Source organism: Oreochromis aureus, linkage group 7 (genome assembly GCF_013358895.1).
Source record: "Oreochromis aureus strain Israel breed Guangdong linkage group 7, ZZ_aureus, whole genome shotgun sequence".
NCBI lineage: Eukaryota > Metazoa > Chordata > Actinopteri > Cichliformes > Cichlidae > Oreochromis > Oreochromis aureus.
The window spans coordinates 44030351-44048588 of record NC_052948.1 but is presented as its reverse complement, the minus strand read 5'-3'; the positions used below and the strand labels follow the sequence as shown (position 1 = coordinate 44048588).

At 38.9% G+C, this 18238-nt stretch overlaps 1 protein-coding gene across 4 annotated transcripts; it reads right to left on the bottom strand.

The window, feature by feature from the left end:
• Positions 1 to 1235: 1235 nt before the first annotated feature.
• Positions 1236 to 17916, bottom strand: glis3 (GLIS family zinc finger 3). 4 transcript variants are annotated; one of them, XM_039615881.1, is made up of 10 exons: positions 17662 to 17916; positions 16771 to 17235; positions 15966 to 16143; positions 14739 to 15885; positions 6853 to 7014; positions 6641 to 6751; positions 5138 to 5279; positions 4881 to 4959; positions 3014 to 3171; positions 1236 to 2382 (listed from the first exon to the last, which is right to left on the bottom strand). In XM_039615881.1, exons 2-10 carry the CDS (start codon positions 17135 to 17137, stop codon positions 2261 to 2263), a joined length of 2466 nt encoding a protein of 821 aa, XP_039471815.1. In that variant the 5' UTR covers positions 17138 to 17235; positions 17662 to 17916; the 3' UTR covers positions 1236 to 2260. The 4 variants fall into 4 exon arrangements, with proteins under 4 accessions (XP_039471815.1, XP_031598457.1, XP_039471816.1 ...); XM_031742597.2 differs by having other exon boundaries at positions 15966 to 16140; XM_039615882.1 differs by having other exon boundaries at positions 2247 to 2382; positions 3014 to 3146.
• Positions 17917 to 18238: the final 322 nt, after the last annotated feature.

Genomic DNA, 18238 nt, shown 5'->3' with positions numbered 1-18238 from the left:
TTTTTTTTGATTTACAGTACTAAACAGATGCTTTTTAGAAAAGCTGTTGTTGTTGTTGCTAAGCAACTACTGAAACCCCCATCTGAAGCATGACTCTCTTGCTAAAAAATTATTTTCAAGTAAAACAGTTTGTTCTTTCAATTTCAAACAAGAAGAAAGCACTGCTGTGAAGACTGTAGCCAAATGGACCCTTACATGCTTTTTTACTGAAACACAGCAGTTGGCAGTTAATTGTTTTTGTAATTTACATTAGCTTATTGCCTTCATAATTTGCTTGTAATACTTATCACAAAGGAGTCGATCTCTTGTTCCTTTTAACTTTGTCTTGTTTTGCATAATGCAAATAAATCTAGGTATAGTTAATAATCTAACAGAGTCAAACACATAAGAACAGTTACATGAGTTTTCCTTTGAATGAGATTCATTGCTGTTATTTAAAGCAGTTTTATAAATTCACTATCTGACTTTTTCACATGTTTTCGCAAGCCACAAAAACTCAACAACTCGTACCTTTAATTTTGTATTATATGAGTACTGTGATATTCAATATGTAAAAGCAAGCGCGTGTCCTTGTAAATGATCAGTGTGGTAAGTTTTCAAAAAAAAAAAAAAAAAATGTCAGTCAGAAACTTGAATGAAGTGACTCACACAGTGTTTGAGAACTGCCTAGCAAGAGAACGTTTGATTTACCTTCCATTTCTTGAACTGCTCCCAGTGTAATGATTGCATTTATGTGCCATTGCTTTTGTAAGTTATCATAACCACCAATGTTTTAAATTCTCCACTGGTATGCCACTTTTATGTTTTATAATATAAATGCTTATAGGTTTGATCTGTGCTCACATGCCTTTGTTTTTGAGTTTTCTTTTAATGTACATACATGCCATTAACCTGCCAGAGACTGCAGATGAAAATTAGCCTGTTCATCCAAATGATTTACACATTTGACCCAAGCACTCATGTTAATTACTCTCCACTGTTCCTAAAACAAGCAATCCTCCAAACAACAAAACACATAAACACCACGTCGGTGGTTTTGCATGCAAGATATTAGCTGATTTTGAAATCATATGGGTTGCTGCAGATTTAAAAATTTCCTTTGTGTTAATTGCGAATACAATATATTTTTGTGCTTGCTTGTTTGCATGGTAATAAAGCTTAAAAACACCTTCAGCTCAACCCAAAGCAACAAACCTCCATCTTTTTAGATGTCCATTTAAAATCAGTGGTGCAGATGATAGTGTTAGTGTTTGATACATACCCAAGACTCAGAAGAATTGTTTGAAGTGATCCACATGGTTTATCACAAATAGTAAGGTCATCATTTTCACACATTCTGGCACACAGGCTCATTTACCATTTTTTTTTCAAGAAAAGTAGAATTATGTAAGACAGACTGCTATTATTATATCTAAACTTGTGCTGAATACAAAAACCTCTAAAGTGGCATCATTATCAGAGGATGCCCAAGTATCCTGAATGTTTGAAAATACCCCGTGATGCTGGCGTTATTACAATATACAATATTAGTTAGCAACATTTGCACTGAAATCCAATGCAATAAATAAAGAAACAGGCAACAATTAAAAGGTATATATACACACACACGCACACAAATATTTATATACTGTAATAGTGCTTTATCTCCAGAAGCTTGTGTGGGTTCCACAATGTAATTTTCTTGCTGTGTGGACACAAACTGTAGTAAGGAAAAAGCTTAATAAAAAATATTTAAAAACATTTAAAATCATTGTTCACTCACACTCACAGCAGATTGCTAAATTCAAACAACAGCTCCTGAACATTATAGTAAAAGGCTTTCTTGCTACGTAGTTACACAGCCATGATTCTAAGACAAAACCTTAATAAACGGTTCCTTGCATACTTTGATCGCAGTGTTCAATATTATGCAAAATGCCAACATAAACTACTCAAAGTGCTCACTACTTGTTGCACAAAGTGAGGAAATAACCTAAATTACTCTAAACATAAAAATCTTCGAGGCACAGACATTACTTTACATTGATTACTGGGAATAGGAGCCTGGGTGTTGAGTCAGACAGTACGGTACATTTACAGGAATTTAGTCGCAGTTGGGTGCAAGGGTCAATTCCTCGATTTTGTCTTAACTCAGGGAGCTGTTTTATGATCGAATGTTCTTTTGTAAAAGAAGCTTCCTCCAGGTTCCAGTGTCACGTATGTCTTCTTCTCATTAAACACAGAGCAGTTCAAAAGGAAAGGAACCCACACGTGAGCCAGATCATCCCTCTGTATAGATGCAGGAGATGTGATTTGTGTCCTCGTCCATCACACTGAAGAAATCCCCTCCATGTAATTCTTGATTAGCAGCTAAATTTTCTGCTTGATAGTGGACACCAAATCCTGCACACACACACACACGGAAATATAAAAATACATGCATTTATGTAGAGGTTAGTTGAAGAGTTGCTTGATTCACATTGTTAGGATTATTGCTAGCTGAAGAGAGGGCGTTATTAAAGGTATGAATGTGCATACGGTCATAAGCAAATATTCCATTAGAGAACAAGCCACATCACCCTTTCATTCTTACTATAACAAAGAGCACAATTTAAGAATGTAGTTTTTAGATACTATAATGCTATAATCCAGTAGAAAAGCAGCATTAAACATAAAAAACTGTTTCTGAACACCTTGCAAACAACACCGTCGTTGTCAAGACTGGGAGGGGGGAAGAGGTAAGGTGATATCTATTTAAAGGTACACAAAGTGAAGCTGCCTGATTATGTCTAACTAGAAAAATCACCAGCCACCTGCTACACATCATAAAAATAAAGATAAACTGCACGATTATTGTGCATGTGAGAAAATCCATTTAAACAGACTGTCAAACCGCCCACACATTTGCTAATAGGCTCTTCACATTTGCACACTTTTCAGAAAAAACAACAACAACAAAAAAAAAACTCGCTTCGGGCGTAACTGCGTTTACATGAGTATTTTGACAAACTTGAAGAATAATGTGATTTCAAACCTGGGCTGCGATTTGCCATGTCAGGAGGCTGGCTAACCTGCTTCAAATCACAGCTGTTCTGCAGGGATGTCCCACAGGGAGGATGCGGGAGGCAGGTGGAAGAACAAGGTCTGCACTGGTCCCCAGGGAAGAGCTGGCAAGGGGAAGGATCAACAAACCTGAAATATTTCACAGTAAAATGAATACTCTGCTTGTTGAATTAAGATCATTTTATATAAATTAGCTTAGCTTTTTTTTTTTTTTAACATATTGCTTGTTTTTTACAAACCACCTAAAGAATGGAGAACATCTCCTGCTGTCATCTCAAACTCAATCTTTGCTACATTCATGTAATGAATGAAGAATTACAGCTTTCACTTCATATGTGGCACGACTTCCCATGCAGCTGGCTTCACCTTTTTCTCTTTTTAATTCTCTGCCTAACATAACTTTTGTTCGCCAGTGAAGACACGTGTGCTCTTTATCTTCTGCTCTGAATGGAAAAGCATGCGCAGTGCTGCTAATCTCAGGTTTTTAAGTTACGGAGTTCATGCAGATTCATTCGCTGTGATTGGTAGTTCGTCTAAGCATAACATATGTCGGTACTTAATGATGTATTACACCATGCCATCTACACACTGCAGTCTGTGCAGCAAAAGCTCATTCATGCTGTTATCAACCATCACAGTGTAAGCAAAACAGTCTGCCTGCTTTACTCCAGGCAACGTACGTTTTCTTTTAATCTTCATATATTACTTTCTACCAGTCAGGAATAGCAGCATACACATCTTTAGTTTGACATTTTTATCACTCAAAAGTCATCAACATTACTTTTAGAAATATACATTTGTTTTTTTTTTGTAATTGCAGAAAGAGTACATTTAAATATCACCCAAGGCCCACTGCAGTCTACTCTGCTTTTATTTGGGCCAAGTAACACATTAGCATGTCTACTTGTGTCTATCAAGTTTATCAAGTATAAACAGGCCAAAGCTTGCAGACAATCCACAGACTGAGTGGGAACTGAAAGGAATCACAGAAAAGTGTGCAAAAATGGCAACCAGGATTTTACAATTGATTTAACGTCTAAAAGGTAATTATAGCACCCTCTCCTCCCATTCAACCTTAAATTGTATTTTTGGGGATTTTATGATTCACTTATTGAATTCCTCAGCTACTCTTGTCGGTGGCTATAGCATCCATTAATGCTAGCAGTTGAGACCAATGAGGCAAAGTAAGGTTTTCTTTCACATGCTGAATGTCCACACTGCGTCCTGCAGTGAATGCTTCGGCCTACCGCTGATATTAGGACAATAAATGCCAGCAAGGAGTCGTGAGCATCTGGCTGCTCGGGACGACAGAAATCCTTTATCACATGCATTGAAGTGTATAGATGAAGGGATGTTTTCCTATGGGTCCACAAGTAAAATGTGTTGCTGGTCATTCCCAACCCCCAAAAAAAGAAAAAACAAGAAAGAAGCCTCTCCTCTGCCATATGATCCACCCACACACCAAATAAAAAAAGAACGGCAACAACAAGAACAAAAAACAACTAGCCTTTGGACTCCTTCATCAGGGTGGTTTCTTTTAAACTTATTCTGATTATGAGCTTAGAGTCTTGAATCCATGACAACCAATGTTTAAGTCGACTGTTTCAGTTAATCAAGAGAGAGAGACAGAGAGAGAGAAAGGTTTGTGAAGAATTTAAATCAGTCATGGTTAGACTTCTAACTGTGCCAGTGGGAATACAAAATGAAAAGACGACATCAATACTGAAGCTAATGTGTTTTAATTTCACAGTATTAAATATAAAACATGAAAACAAAGCTATTCCTATAACAGTGAGATGATTATAATGACATTAAACAAAATCTAGATGGAGCAGTACCTGTAATTATCTTGCAAGGAGGAGGAGAACAACAGACCCAGGTGAGGATTGCTGCAGGAGTCTTCTCCCTGTGGAGCAGCTGAGGAACAGGGATGACAGACACTTCAGGGCTGTCCACCACAGCCTAAATCTAATGGATAAACCTATTATGTGCACATGGTTGCAGGGGCATATGCTTACTTTACAACCCCCCCCCAAAAAACTATATATATATATACATCTTTGCATTAATGCAAAGAACCACAGCTTACACATACCGGAGTATGACTCATGGGAGGCACCAGGCGATAGGTTCAAGTTGTTGTCTAGCCTTGCCAGAGGAGAGAGGCTTGGCTGCAGAGGGTGGATGGTTAAACAGTCTGTCAGGGTGTCCTGGGTCACATCAGCAGTGGATTTTATCTATACAAATAAAAAGTCAACATAAACAACATAAGGAGTGATGATAACAGTTCAGTATTAGCAATGCTGTAATATTTAGTCTCTAGTTCTACAGCCGTTAAACATTTCTAATGAATAGTTTTGAAATGTTGTGGAATCATGTGTGATGCATTTTATTTTTATTTTTCATGTGTGACTAAAACACCTTCAAATCTCTCATATTTGACATTCTTATCATGCCTGATGTGATAGGTCACATTGAGCACTTCTTATTTTTTGAATGTTTAAACGCTAACATGGAAAGTCAGTCATACCGAGTGAAGTTTAGCCTTTATTTTCTATGAAAATAAACAAAAGCTATATTAAGGTTAATTCAAAGCATCTTCAGTGGGAATCTGGCCAAGATATGACGCATGCCAAACCGTTCTGGACCTAGCTTCATCACTTCAGTATCTGAAAGCCCTTTTAATTGTACTTTGGACTCAAGCCCATTTATGGCCTTCATATATTCACAAAGACGGAGAAAAAGAAAAGGCTATAAGATCCTTGTGAGTGTTGCTATATCATATATGGCAAAGATTCTGCACGTGTCGTTAATCTCAGGCAAATACAAAATCCAGCTGTTCTTGAAAATCACACGTACAACAAAGATTCGTTATTTAACTTCTAAATGAAAAAAGTTGAGAAGATGCGAGACTTTTATAAAGTGTCACCTTTTTTTAGTAACAACTTATCTTCTTTTGTCTGTATCTATGGCGACAGAAACTTTGGGTGCTAAAGAGCATCGCTCACATTCATGGCAAAATCCAAAGTGCAACACTTGCGGGCTCTAAAGAGAAACTATATAATGGAGTGGCCTTAAGTGTAAAATAAAGGCTGCGAAAGAGAACAAACTACAAAACTGCATGTAGCTTTTGTGCACGTTATGCCAATGTTAACATAAGTATATTGCTAGTTATTTTTATTTAACAGCTTGCACACCTACATGTAAGTTAATAAAAGTCAGGTTGAAGTGAAGTACATTTTTCTGCGTACGCTTAAGTTGCAGAGTAAACAGAGTGGGATGGAAGGCACTTCACATATAGTGCCTTGAGTTAATTAAGACAAAAGAAAGCACAACGAAATGAAACATGTAGCTCTCTCAGTAATGTGGTCTCTTCTCTCTTCATAATTTAACTGTTGACAAAGTGTGGTAGTCCTCTCACTGTCATCACTCACTGAGGTTCACATAAGGTCTTTTATTAATCCAGTTTAATTTTTCAGTCAGTGATCGGTCCATTGTCCATTCAGTGTGATGTTTCTGGGTATTAATACTCTGCATTGTAGGTAATGTATTGGCAAGAACAACTCTCTTTGCGGTGTTATAGAGACATGGTACTTGCCTTCTTTCGTAAGTGTCGTTCTTTTGTTGAGTGGGACTTCATATGTTTCCTTAAGGAGCTGGGATCAGTGTAACGCTTTGCACAGCCAGGCACCTGGCATGCATATGGCTTCTGGACAAGCACATATAAATACGCATGTAAGCCCACGATGATGCAAAGTACTGAAATACCATGCATAATTGTACATGTGTTGTTGCTGGGTTGCCGCTCACTGTGTCCAGGTGTGTACGCTGGTGCTTAGCTCTGTCACTCGAGTTGCTGAAAGCCTTGTGGCAGCCTGGGTGCTGACAAAGATAAGGTTTTTCCCCCGTGTGGCTACGCAGGTGGATCTTTAGATTTTCGAGCCGAGAGAAAGCCTTGTTGCAACCTTCGAACTGAAAATACAGTAAAAGTGTTTTCACAGATTAGCAGCATTTTGAATAGCACTTAAAAAAAAAGTATGAGTATGTGTTTGGCATATCAGTGTCTGACAAAAGGCAGCTGACCTAAGAGGGTGAAGAAATACTGAACAGAAAATTTACTGTCCTTTATTTTTAGCTGACATTCAAGTAAGGCTTACTGTTCACTGCTGGTTTCATGGATGACTGGAGATGAGCTTTGAATCAGTAACACCTCAGAATGGACAAATACTTGGGGGAGACTGAGGTGATTTTACAGCAAGTTTGTTATGTAATCAGAATTAGAACGTGCTGTAGTGAACAGCAACTTCTGTTTTTAATATCATGCAAGAACATTGTCATCTGTCAGTACCTACAAAGGTTGTAATGATTGTGTGGAATTGTACATATAAATCAAATGTTTTGAACAATGGACTTGAGTGTTTGGAAAGCGTTAGGATTTATTTTTGTTGGAGAAAAGGCACATACAACTACAGTCCACTGAAAAAGTATTTGATCCCTTTTTCATTTCTTAGTTTTTGCATATTTGTCACACTTGAGTGTTTCAGATAATCAAACAAAATTTAATATTAGACAAATATAACCCAAGTAGATAAAAATGGTTTTAAATAATGATTTTGTTTATTAAGGGAAACAAAACTATCCAAACCTACCTGGCCCTGTGTGAAAAAGTAACTGCCCCTCCTGCCCCTGCCCCTCCCCTCCGAGTTAACTGATTAACCACATTTTTTTTGGGAGCTGAGTTCAGTTTCACTAGCCACACCGAGGCACAAATGGAGAAAACTTGGGACATTGGTGAAACCTCCCTAGCAACATTACTCCAAGAACATATCAACGACTAATCCAGGAGGTCACAAAACAACCACGAACAACCTATTAAACAACTGCAGGCATCACTTGCTTCAATTAAAGTTAGTGTTTATGAGTCAACAATAAGAAAGAAACTGGGCGAAAATGGCATCCATGGGCGAGTTCCAAGGAGAAGACCACTGCTGATCATAAAGATCATACATCACTTTTGTGAAAATATTTTGATGAGACAAAAGCTGAACTTTTTAGAAGGTTTGAGTCCCCTTACATCTTAACAAAGCATGAAGTTAAGAAACATGGCAGTGTGATGGTCTGGTGCCTGTTTGCTGGTTTAGGACCTGGACAACTTGCAGTAAATGTCAGAACCATGAATTCTGCTCTCTACCAGAAAGTCACGAAGGAGAATGTCCACCCATCAGTTTATCATGCTCTGAAGCTCAAGAGAATTTGCGTTATGCAGCAGGGCAATGACCTGAAACACGCCAGCAAGCCCGCCTCTGAATGACTCATAAAAAACGAAGGTTTTGGAGTGGCCCAGTGAAAGCTTTAAATCTGATTGAGATCCTTTGGCATGACCTTAAACCCTTTGATGTGGCTGAATTAAAAAAAACTCTGCAGAGAAGAGTGGGACAAAATTCTTCCACAGCGATGTGAAAGAGTCATTGTCAGTTGCCGCAAATTCCTGATTGCAGTTGTTGCTGCCAAAACCAACTTTTACGTTTAGGAGGGCAGTGACCTTTTTCACATATATAGGACCTGGTAGCTCTGGATAGCTTTTTTCCTTAACAAAATAAATCATAAACGCATGATTTATATAGCATTTTGTATTTACTCAGGTAATCTTTGCCTAATATTAAGATTTTTTGATGATCTGAAACATTTAGGTGTGACAAATTTGCAAAAGTACTAGAAATTAAGAGGAATAATTATATATAAAAATATAATTAATGATTATAACAGAATGGCAATCCATTCAACAAGCCCTCTCTCTATGCTCAACCTTGGGAAACAGTAAAAGCTCTTGAAAAGGTCGTTCTTTTTTTAAATAAACTTTTTTTTAGATAAACTCTTCTACTCTGAAGCTCTGCATCATAGTCCCCCCCCACCCCCCACCCCCCCTTTTGGTTTACATTTCACACAAATACAAAATTTGAGGTAAATTAATACCTTTGATGCTGGTAGCAACACCAGCAGGGGTCAGTGTTTATACACTCATACTCTATTGTTTTTGTTCTTGTGTGTTTTCAGTCTTCTGCCTTGTATCACCTTGACAGCAGTTGGTTGCAACAGAAAAAAAGAAAAAAGTAAAAGAAAAAAGTTGACTTTTTAGTAGACTTGATAGATTTACTGTAAATCTGATGACTAAAAATTAAAGAAATACGCTGCAACAGCATCATACACATGACCTCCCACATGCTCAGTGGCTGGAGTTTCTGGAAAATACTAATGCCCTGGTAATTCCAACGAAGAAAACAACTACTTCTCTAGTATAATGTGACCACAGTGACTTCATTGTGGAAATATGTGAATCATCAAAGCTTGTCTTTGGTAAGGCCAGGACCTTACTCTCCCTCTTCCTGCTCACAGGGGGGTTTGGAATGTCCTTAGTAAGCCTCATGGACAAAACACATAGACCATGTCTGATATTGTTATTTTTCCTCCAACACTGAATTCCTCACATACTGATACCTCTCAGTCATCACTGCCGAAGCTAAATTAATTGCTAATCTTTTTTCATCACGACTGCTATTTATTGTCAACATCTATTCTCTAGAACACTAACGAGCACATACTGTTTGCAATTAACCTCACAACAACATATTTTTCACATCACAGTTTGCTAAATGTTTCCAGCAAAACTATTGTTCCAACTCGCTGTTATGCCGATCATTTTTTGCATGTTGCACGGAAGCTGGAAAACGCATTTGGTCCAGGCTGGCGAAGACCGGATACAAAGAATTCGTAATAATATCTCAAGGCAAATGCACTGCATTAAAAACGTAACAAAACGGTACAGTGGAACAACCAATCAAATGCTTTACATAACCTCTTTCAGTGCATGAGAATAATGGAGCACTCTTTCCAATTCTGATTGTTCCCTTACAAAGGGTTGCATTGGCAAAATAGACCAATCCTAAATACACGGTAAAGAAAAGAATTAACAAAATACCCCAAAACCAAATTGCCTCAAGAAAAAAAACAGCACAGACAGAGATAAATAGTCTCTCAGAGCCACAGTGGACAGACAAGTGAGAACCAGCATGCAGCTGAATCCCTGCCAGGACTCCAGGACTATCTGAAGGGAAGGTAACTGTGTAACTCTCTTTCTTTCTGTCTGTTCACGAAGCTCTCATAAAGCATAGGGGGCTTTTTAGTCTGTAACAAGGGACATTTGGCCTGAAAAGAAAGCAGTATGGCTCCTCAGTGTTGATGAGTGTTACAGCCAGCTTCTGACAGGCCCTGGCAGGTACTAATGCCCTGGCTGAACAATGACAGCTCCAGTCTGTGCCAGCAGACTCTGCCCGGTGCCCAGTGTTACTCTGAGGTCAATTCACTCTGGAATCCACTCTTCGCTGTTTCACAAGTGATATTTCTGCTCCTTTCTTGATCGTATTGACTACTATTTTTTCTGTCTCTGCCGTCACTTACTTCTAAATTTCACATGGAATTTAACATTTTAAGTGAGACTCTGCAGCCTCTCAGAAAAACACAAACAAACAAAAAAATATGAACTATTTTGAAGTGATGACTGAGTTAGATCACTCTGAACTATTGTAAAAATAGCTCTTAAAATGTTGTCAGACCTGAAATCTCATCAGGCATGCCTTTAGTGGCATTGGCAAGTGATCAGGTTACAAGTGGCTCATGTAAGGACATTTAAAGTAAAGAAACTCCAATTTCATCATCATACACCGAAAAAAGACAATGGCTGATATTGAAGGAAAAGCAGGCAAAATTAATTATAGTTTCACTTGATATACACTATTATCAATCTTTCTGATCAATGAGAATTAGGTAAGGTAAGTAAGATGGATATATATATATATTTAAATTATTACTTTCAAAGTTGAGGTGATATTAGAAAACACTGCTTCCACAATGTACAAGCGACTCATACCAGAGAAGGAGGCATGTCTCTACCACCTGAGGAGCCATGCAATCTGTGCAAACAGCACAGAATATAAAAAAATCAAAAAAATCCTGCTGCCACATCATGGCTGTGAAAATCTGTTGTTTGGACTCAAACTATTCTTGTAAAATCTTACATGCTTAAATCATAGAGACACACAAACCCAGGCATACATTAACAAACTCATCAATCATCATTAAACAGACTGTCAGATATCAGGTGCAAGTCTGGGCCTGCCCTATCTTTACTGTGTAACAAGAGCTACCTCTTTGTTGTGGTGCGGGCTTGAACATTTCATAAACCTATAAAGCATCTTTTTTTTACCTGCCAGTAAATCCCTGAGAAAAGCAAGGCTCTACATCCTGGATGTCAGTTTCTCTAAATATAAATGTATCAGTTGCTCTCCTAACTTTTCTCATTTTGTTTTAATATCTTACAAAAACCTTAATAATAACCTTTGAATTGTATTCTGGTTAATGAATATGTTCATATAAGCAGAGAAAAAAAAAGAATAAATTACAGCAATAATGTTTAGTTATGACCTTAAATAGAAATATCTTATTAAGGCACATATGCAATAAGTTTAAATGTGTTTTCTCCTTATTCTTAGAATTATTCTGTTGCAGATGTCGTATCAGTTCTGCTTTTAGCAAGTAGGTTGTACCCACTGGATTGAATCATTATTGAATGATTACAGGGAATGCAAACCCATCCAACGATTGCAGCCCCATGGCAACAGACCTGGTTTCAACTAATAAGTGAGTATTTTGGATCAAAAGGTCGACTGCAGGCATGCACGCTGTTAAAAATTAACTTGATGAAAGCAGCGACATGAAGCATGTTTGGCCGGTGGTTTGTTAATTAATCAACTTACTTTGGTATTTTCACAGCCAGAGTGATGACAAAGCAAAGCAGATAATACAATTCAAACATTTTATTTTACCTGCCTGACTATAAGTAACAGTGCAGAAGTGTTGATGGCATCAACTTTTTTTTATTACTTTGGTTTAAAATTTAATATTTTAACAATTACCAAACGTGTTAGGTCCAGACATTTAATGGTCCGAGGTAACGTATTCTACTGATTTTAGTAGTTTTCATAAAACATGTCAACAAATAGTGGCTGAAGAGAGCCACATTATCCAGGCAATGAGTCCTCACTACTTCCCCTTGAATCAGCCCTCATTTCTTTATATTTTGCCAGACTTTCTTGTAATTTTTTAAAGTGGTTTTGAGCAATAGTTCTCCAAGCTTTCAAAGTTTTCTTTGGACATTAATTGCTTTTTTAAAAACTCATTTTGAGTTTAATCCTTGTACCTCATCATGTTAAGGGAAAGTTTTTTGTTTGTTAAGCCACTTGACACCGATTTATGAATCATACAAGACTAAATAGGGACCTTACTCAAGGGATGAACAGGTTGTGTCTACCCACAACAGACAACTTAACAAAGAACAAATTCTAAATTGTATCTTTCTGCACTTTTTTACTAGCAGCCTGTCACAAAAACATGTAACTTGTTCCCATTTCTTTAGTAAAATTGAAAAACTGAAAAAGATAAGTCCATGGAAAATGCCAAAAAATAAAATAGTATTTTTTTTCTGATGTGAAGGACAAAAGAAAAAGTTGCAAGCTTAAAAAAAAAGCCCAGCTCTACAGCAGAATAGTATCTGAAAGTCACGTCCTTAAAAAACAGAAAAAATATCCAGCAAAAACCTGGCATAGGACCTAAGAGATCCATCTGGCCCTTCAGTTGATCCATCTACTGTTCATTGAAGCCTCATCAGAAATTCTTAAGGAAGGGAGAAAAGGGTGAAGTATGCCAAATTACACAAGAACTGGCCTGAAAATCAGTAGCAACAAGTCTTGTGAAGAGATTGCTCCATACTTTAAATTAAATTATTTTCCTCACCAATGTGAAAAATGTCAGGAGAGAGGTACAACAGTTAGTGTCTACAGTCATCTGTCTCTGTTATGGTGTTGGTGATGGTCACAGTGTCAACACAAAAAAAATACTATCACCAAGTACCAGATTTTAATCCACCATGCAGTGCTATATGGAAAGGAACTGACTGCCAGTGCCTTCATATTCCAGCATGACTCTGATGGCAAACACACTGCCAGTTCAATGAAAGCATGCCCAAACTATCAGTCATGGATTGGCCTCCACAGTGCCCGGAGCTCGACATTATTGAAGCACTGTGGGATCATTGTGAAAGTGAACAGAACAAAAAGTAAAACCCATTGAATGTCCTCCAAGAACTCTGTAGAAATATTACAAAGACTACTTAAATAAATAATGAAAGCTGCCTAAGAGAGTTCAATCAGTTATAAAGAATAAAGGTGAATGACAGTGATCATACCAAATATTGATTTTCAAGCTCATCAGAATTGTATAAACTCTCCTTTTGCCTCATAAACTAATTTCCCATGTATGTTTGAGCATGTTTAAATTAGTCACTGTTTAGTCCTGTTTTCAATTTTCCAAGCAAAATATAAAGAAATGTAGGGTGGCTCAAGCTGTTTACTACAGTAAATCGTCCACTGAAAAGACAACATAAAACTTGATATAAGTAGACATATTGGCTATTGTTACTGATCAGCGACCTTTTCCTCCTGTACTGCCAGACATTAAAAATGTTAAAGTATCTTTAGACCTAACCTTATTATAATATTTTCAGAGGGTTTTGTTGTCTTATGAGGATGACTTGTAACTACTTTAGGATTTAGTGATTTGTTTTAGCCATTATCCCAACAGGCCAATTTAGAAGAAACTAGAAGATGTTATCATAAATTTCTGGATTACAATTTTTCTGTTAAAAGCTTATGAAAAGATAATATCTGCTTAATATTTACATGTTAGCATTTAGCTCAAAGCACAGCCTGAATTGAAATCTATGAGTGAATACAACAATAGCAAAGATGATGGTTTTAAACTGGTAAATGATGGCTGCCAAGTTTTGTGACTTACTTTTAGAAGGAATTTGGTACTACAATGTGAATATGGACTCATAGTCTTGTTTTTACATTGGATTTTGACTCTAGGATGGAAAAAACAACCAATAAATAGATTATTAAACTGCAACAGATCTAAGAGAATTACATCACTTATCTCAGAGACACAAATCTTCATCAATAATCATGGATGGATAAAGTCTGTCTCACTAGCCAAACAGCTCCTGACTACAGGGCATCAACCTTCCCAGAACCACCGCCAAGTTTGTCAGATGGTGACCTGGCAAACTCCTGGCAGCTGACAGGCAGAGTCGCTACTAGAGGGCTGTAGTGCCATGCCAGATCTAAAGTTCTGTTCTGTGCCTCCTTTGTGCTGATATAATAAGGATATAATCGAGTTAACTCCCATGTCAATTATCACAGAGCTGTGCTAATTATTCCATGGCTTAAGTTAGAAGAAGAGAGGGAGCCTATACTTCTGATCTAAACACTGGCTATAAACTCAGAGCACATGAAGGAATTTGCTGGAAACTAGGCACGGTGGCTTTGAAGCACCAATCCGAATTGAAAGCAGCGAGCCTTGACATTCATTGTCTATTTGCTTTGACTGTATTTACTCAGTTTTTTTCACCAGTTGAGTAAAATAAATATTCATCTGATTAAAAGGAAGCTTTTGCTATCTGCGTGTTGTTTCAAGTGAGATAGCGTGCAGCATGGTTTTTTTTCAAGAGGCAAAGAAAAAAAGTAAAATATTGAATTTAGTTGCATGAAAACTTGAATGAATATAGAAATGTCTGCAAGATATACCGAGCATTTGTTGGGTTTTTCTCCTGAATGGACCCTCATGTGGATAAGAAGCTTGTATCGTGCATTGAATGGCTTGAAGTTGCGTGGACAGGCTGCCCAGTAACATGTGAAATCCTCAGCCTTCCGCTGGTCCACATGTAGCTTTTCTATGTGCCTTACCAACTCCTCCTTTTGGTCATAAACTGCATTGCAGTCCAACCACCTGCAGCAGTGAGCCCCATACTCCTCCAGTTCTCCTTCTTCTTCCTCCAGCATTGGAATCTGGGGTAAAAAACTGACCCCGTGCCTGGGATGGACCGGGGGAATGGCACCCTTTGTGACAGGGTCCTGAGTAAGGGGCTTTTTTTTGCACTGATGTCTGGAGAGGTGAATGTGCTGGTGTGAGTGGTAGGGTGGTGGAGGCCCATGTGGAGGAGTGGGTTCTGAGACAGGAGTCAACAGCGATGGCTCTAACTGTAGAGGTAGCAGCATTTTATTGATGGGTGGGCTGCAGCTGTCTGAGGTCTTCTCCAGCACCCCTTCTTCATCTGGGAGGCACTGCTGTTCCACCACCATGTTAGCCATCTGGCTTTCCAGGCCCATTCCCTCCTCAAGCATCTGCATATTTCCACATGTTGACTGCGGGGCCAGAGCTTGTGAAGAGCCTGTCATGCTGTACAGATGGCTCTGTGGGATGCAGCGGCCTCTCACGCCCAGGAAGTGACCGTAACTCTCGGACAGAACAGGTGAGAGTGTGGGGTGGGAGGCTGGAGAGGTATAACCGTTGATATATGCTACAAGTGAGGTAGGCGATGTGCGTATAATGGAGTTAAAATCTAGACCCATGACATCTGACAAAGGCGACATGGAGAGTGCTCTCTTCTTAGCGCGTGTCTGTCTTGGGCTTCCGGCCTCACCTGCAAAGAGGTATGAAGGCAAGGAGGCAGAAGTGCTTGTGCCACCGGATATGGTCGTGCCCGACATGGCCGTGCCAGGGGAAAGGCTGAGCTGCTCGCTGCCCTCGCTGGCTTGGGCAGAGCACTGAGGTAGTCCCAGAGGAGGAAGCACACGGTAACCATATGGCCAGTCATGTCTGCCACTAAACATTGACTGTGTTTCAAACAGACTGAGGGTGGTGGATGCCAAGGATTCTCTAGACAGTAAGGACCTGAAAAAAATGGTTGTGATTCACTTGAGCAACACTCTTAACTCTTTTATCGGCACATAACATTTACTGATATCACTCACCTGGTGTCAGAGTGGGGAACCGGCACACTATGAGACTGCGGAGGAGGGTGAGGCACTGCGGGCCCTGCAGTATATGGCTGGCCTTTGACAAGAGCCATGGGACTGCTGGTCACTGTTACATTAACAGCAGCTGCTTGACCAAATACATCCATGGTAGGCCCAGACAGAGAGCAATCTGCTGGACACAAGCCCAGAATTAAATAAGCATAATATCCACATGGGATATGCAAGCTAAGCAAAAACAAATGTCCACAAATCAGTTTAAAGCTTTGCAATAACATTACGCCACTGTCAGGAAAAGCCACTGAAAACAGTAATTCAAACTGAAATACTGCACATTAAGTGAGCTATTCTTTAACTAATATTATAGAGCAGATTATTTCCCTCACCAACCAGGACAGAGACACTATCTGCTCTGTTAATCACTAATGAGCTCTTCATCTGCTTGCCCTTTTCTGTGGAAAACTGCACTTTTAGGCCCTGTGCTTGGTACATTGTTAGTAAATATGAGAACAAGATGTCTAACTGAAGGAAAAAAATACAGAAGATGTCAAGAATGCAGAGGAAAAGTACACTTTTGGCTCCAGGGAAGGGAAGAATTTTGAAAACATTACTGCTATTGTTTTATTTTTTATTTTTTTATGGGATGTGTGCACCCTGATTTCTCAGTTAAAATTGAGACAGATTGTGTACTGAGCTGGGCTTTCAGAGTATTGCACTGTTTTAAAGCTAGAAAGTCTCACTTTTCCTCACACAAGTGGGTTAGTTAGAGTTGAGTAGACTTATTTGTTTTTTTTGTTTTTACCTTTAAAGCTGTCAGAGAGTCTCGTCTGTATGGTAGTTCCCCCTTTTGTGTTTATAAGATGTTGAGTAGGTGGTTGCTGGTGCGGGGATCCACTCGGCATGTTTAGATGTTTTCCATTGGTCAACACCTGTCTGCGAAGACTCAGGCTTGGCAGCACAACATGACTTTCACTCTGTTTCTCAGAGGCAAAGGAATGAACGGTCCCTCTTTTCACTTTCTGCATTCTCCCAGAAGAGGGACTAAGGTTGCTCTGCTGAGAGGAAGATACAGGCATCCTGATGGACTGGGACTGGTGTCCTCTGATCACACTTAGCGATGGGGACACACTACAAGGTGACACCAGGAGCTGACACCCTTTCCCGCTCATGGCTATGGCAGATTTCCCAAAAGTCTGGAGTGCAGAAGGAAGCTGATTCAAGTAGTTATGTTTGCTTTATATAGAAACTGGTAAACCAAGGCTCACACCTAGGAAATAACCCAAGCACAACAAAACATAAAACATATGGTATGTGTGCAATAAAATATCTAAATAAAGCATTTTAAAAGTAAACCAACAACATACAGTCTGTGTACTTTGGCACAGAACCATTCAACCATAACTAGCTCTGTGTATTTGATTACAATGTTTCCTCTTGAAAACCTAAAAGCATATTAATCATCAAGCAAAGCTATCCTAGAATAAAACATGGTTAATTCAAATAAAAACATGGTCAGTAAGTGTTAATGTATTCAGGACCATAAACAGGAACTTTCTTACAAGTAAGCCTATAGTGTTTTCACTTTTCTATACTGAAAGCATCTACTCATCTAAAAAAGTGCTCAAACTGGTTAAAACTATGACCTCTGCAGTGAAGTTTTGGGTTCGCTACAATTCATGACGCATGAATTTACCTGCCGCTGCTGCTGTTGTTGTCGCAAATACTTTCCCCTCAAGTTTCATGTCAGGATGAATGGCTCCTCCAGTCCTCCGAGCTGTGACTGTAATCTGGGTAACTACCGGGTGATCAACTGTCGCGTTTCTCTCGGTGTGCGCGGAGCAGGGCAGCGAAACCTCTGCGGAATCCGCGGCGTCCCAGCTCACTCCGTTTCCAGGAACTTTCCCGATTACTCTTTTGCCCTTGACACGGCATTATATCAGCGACGTCATTTCAGACTGAGTGCACATAAGAGTCAATAATTAAATTTTTTTTGTTGTAGCCCTTAATGTGCTTGTGAGCGTGCACTCGAGGCAATGCGTTCAGGTGAGCGCACGCGCCACCGTGATACATTTTTAACACATATTCTTTATCACATATATATTTATATATGTATTTGTTACAGAGAAACTCTGACCTATTTATTAATTTTTTAAAGTCGTTTCGATTTTTTCTACCGCAGAAAGGTTTTTAAACATCCACCTCGCGCACCGATTTCACATTTTAATATGGCTTCAGGTAATCTTTGGTGTCATGTGAAAGACTTTGAGGTA

Bases quoted from the DNA above. Each gene is read 5' to 3' on its own strand.
- glis3 (XM_039615881.1), bottom strand. From the start codon at position 17,137: ATGAGCGGGAAAGGGTGTCAGCTCCTGGTGTCACCTTGTAGTGTGTCC. The intron at 5,280-6,640 runs GCAAGTACCATG...TTATTTGTATAG, and splicing joins AACGACACTTACGAAAGAAG to ATAAAATCCACTGCTGATGT. The intron at 4,960-5,137 runs GTATGTGTAAGC...CCTGTTCCTCAG, and splicing joins CTCCCATGAGTCATACTCCG to CTGCTCCACAGGGAGAAGAC.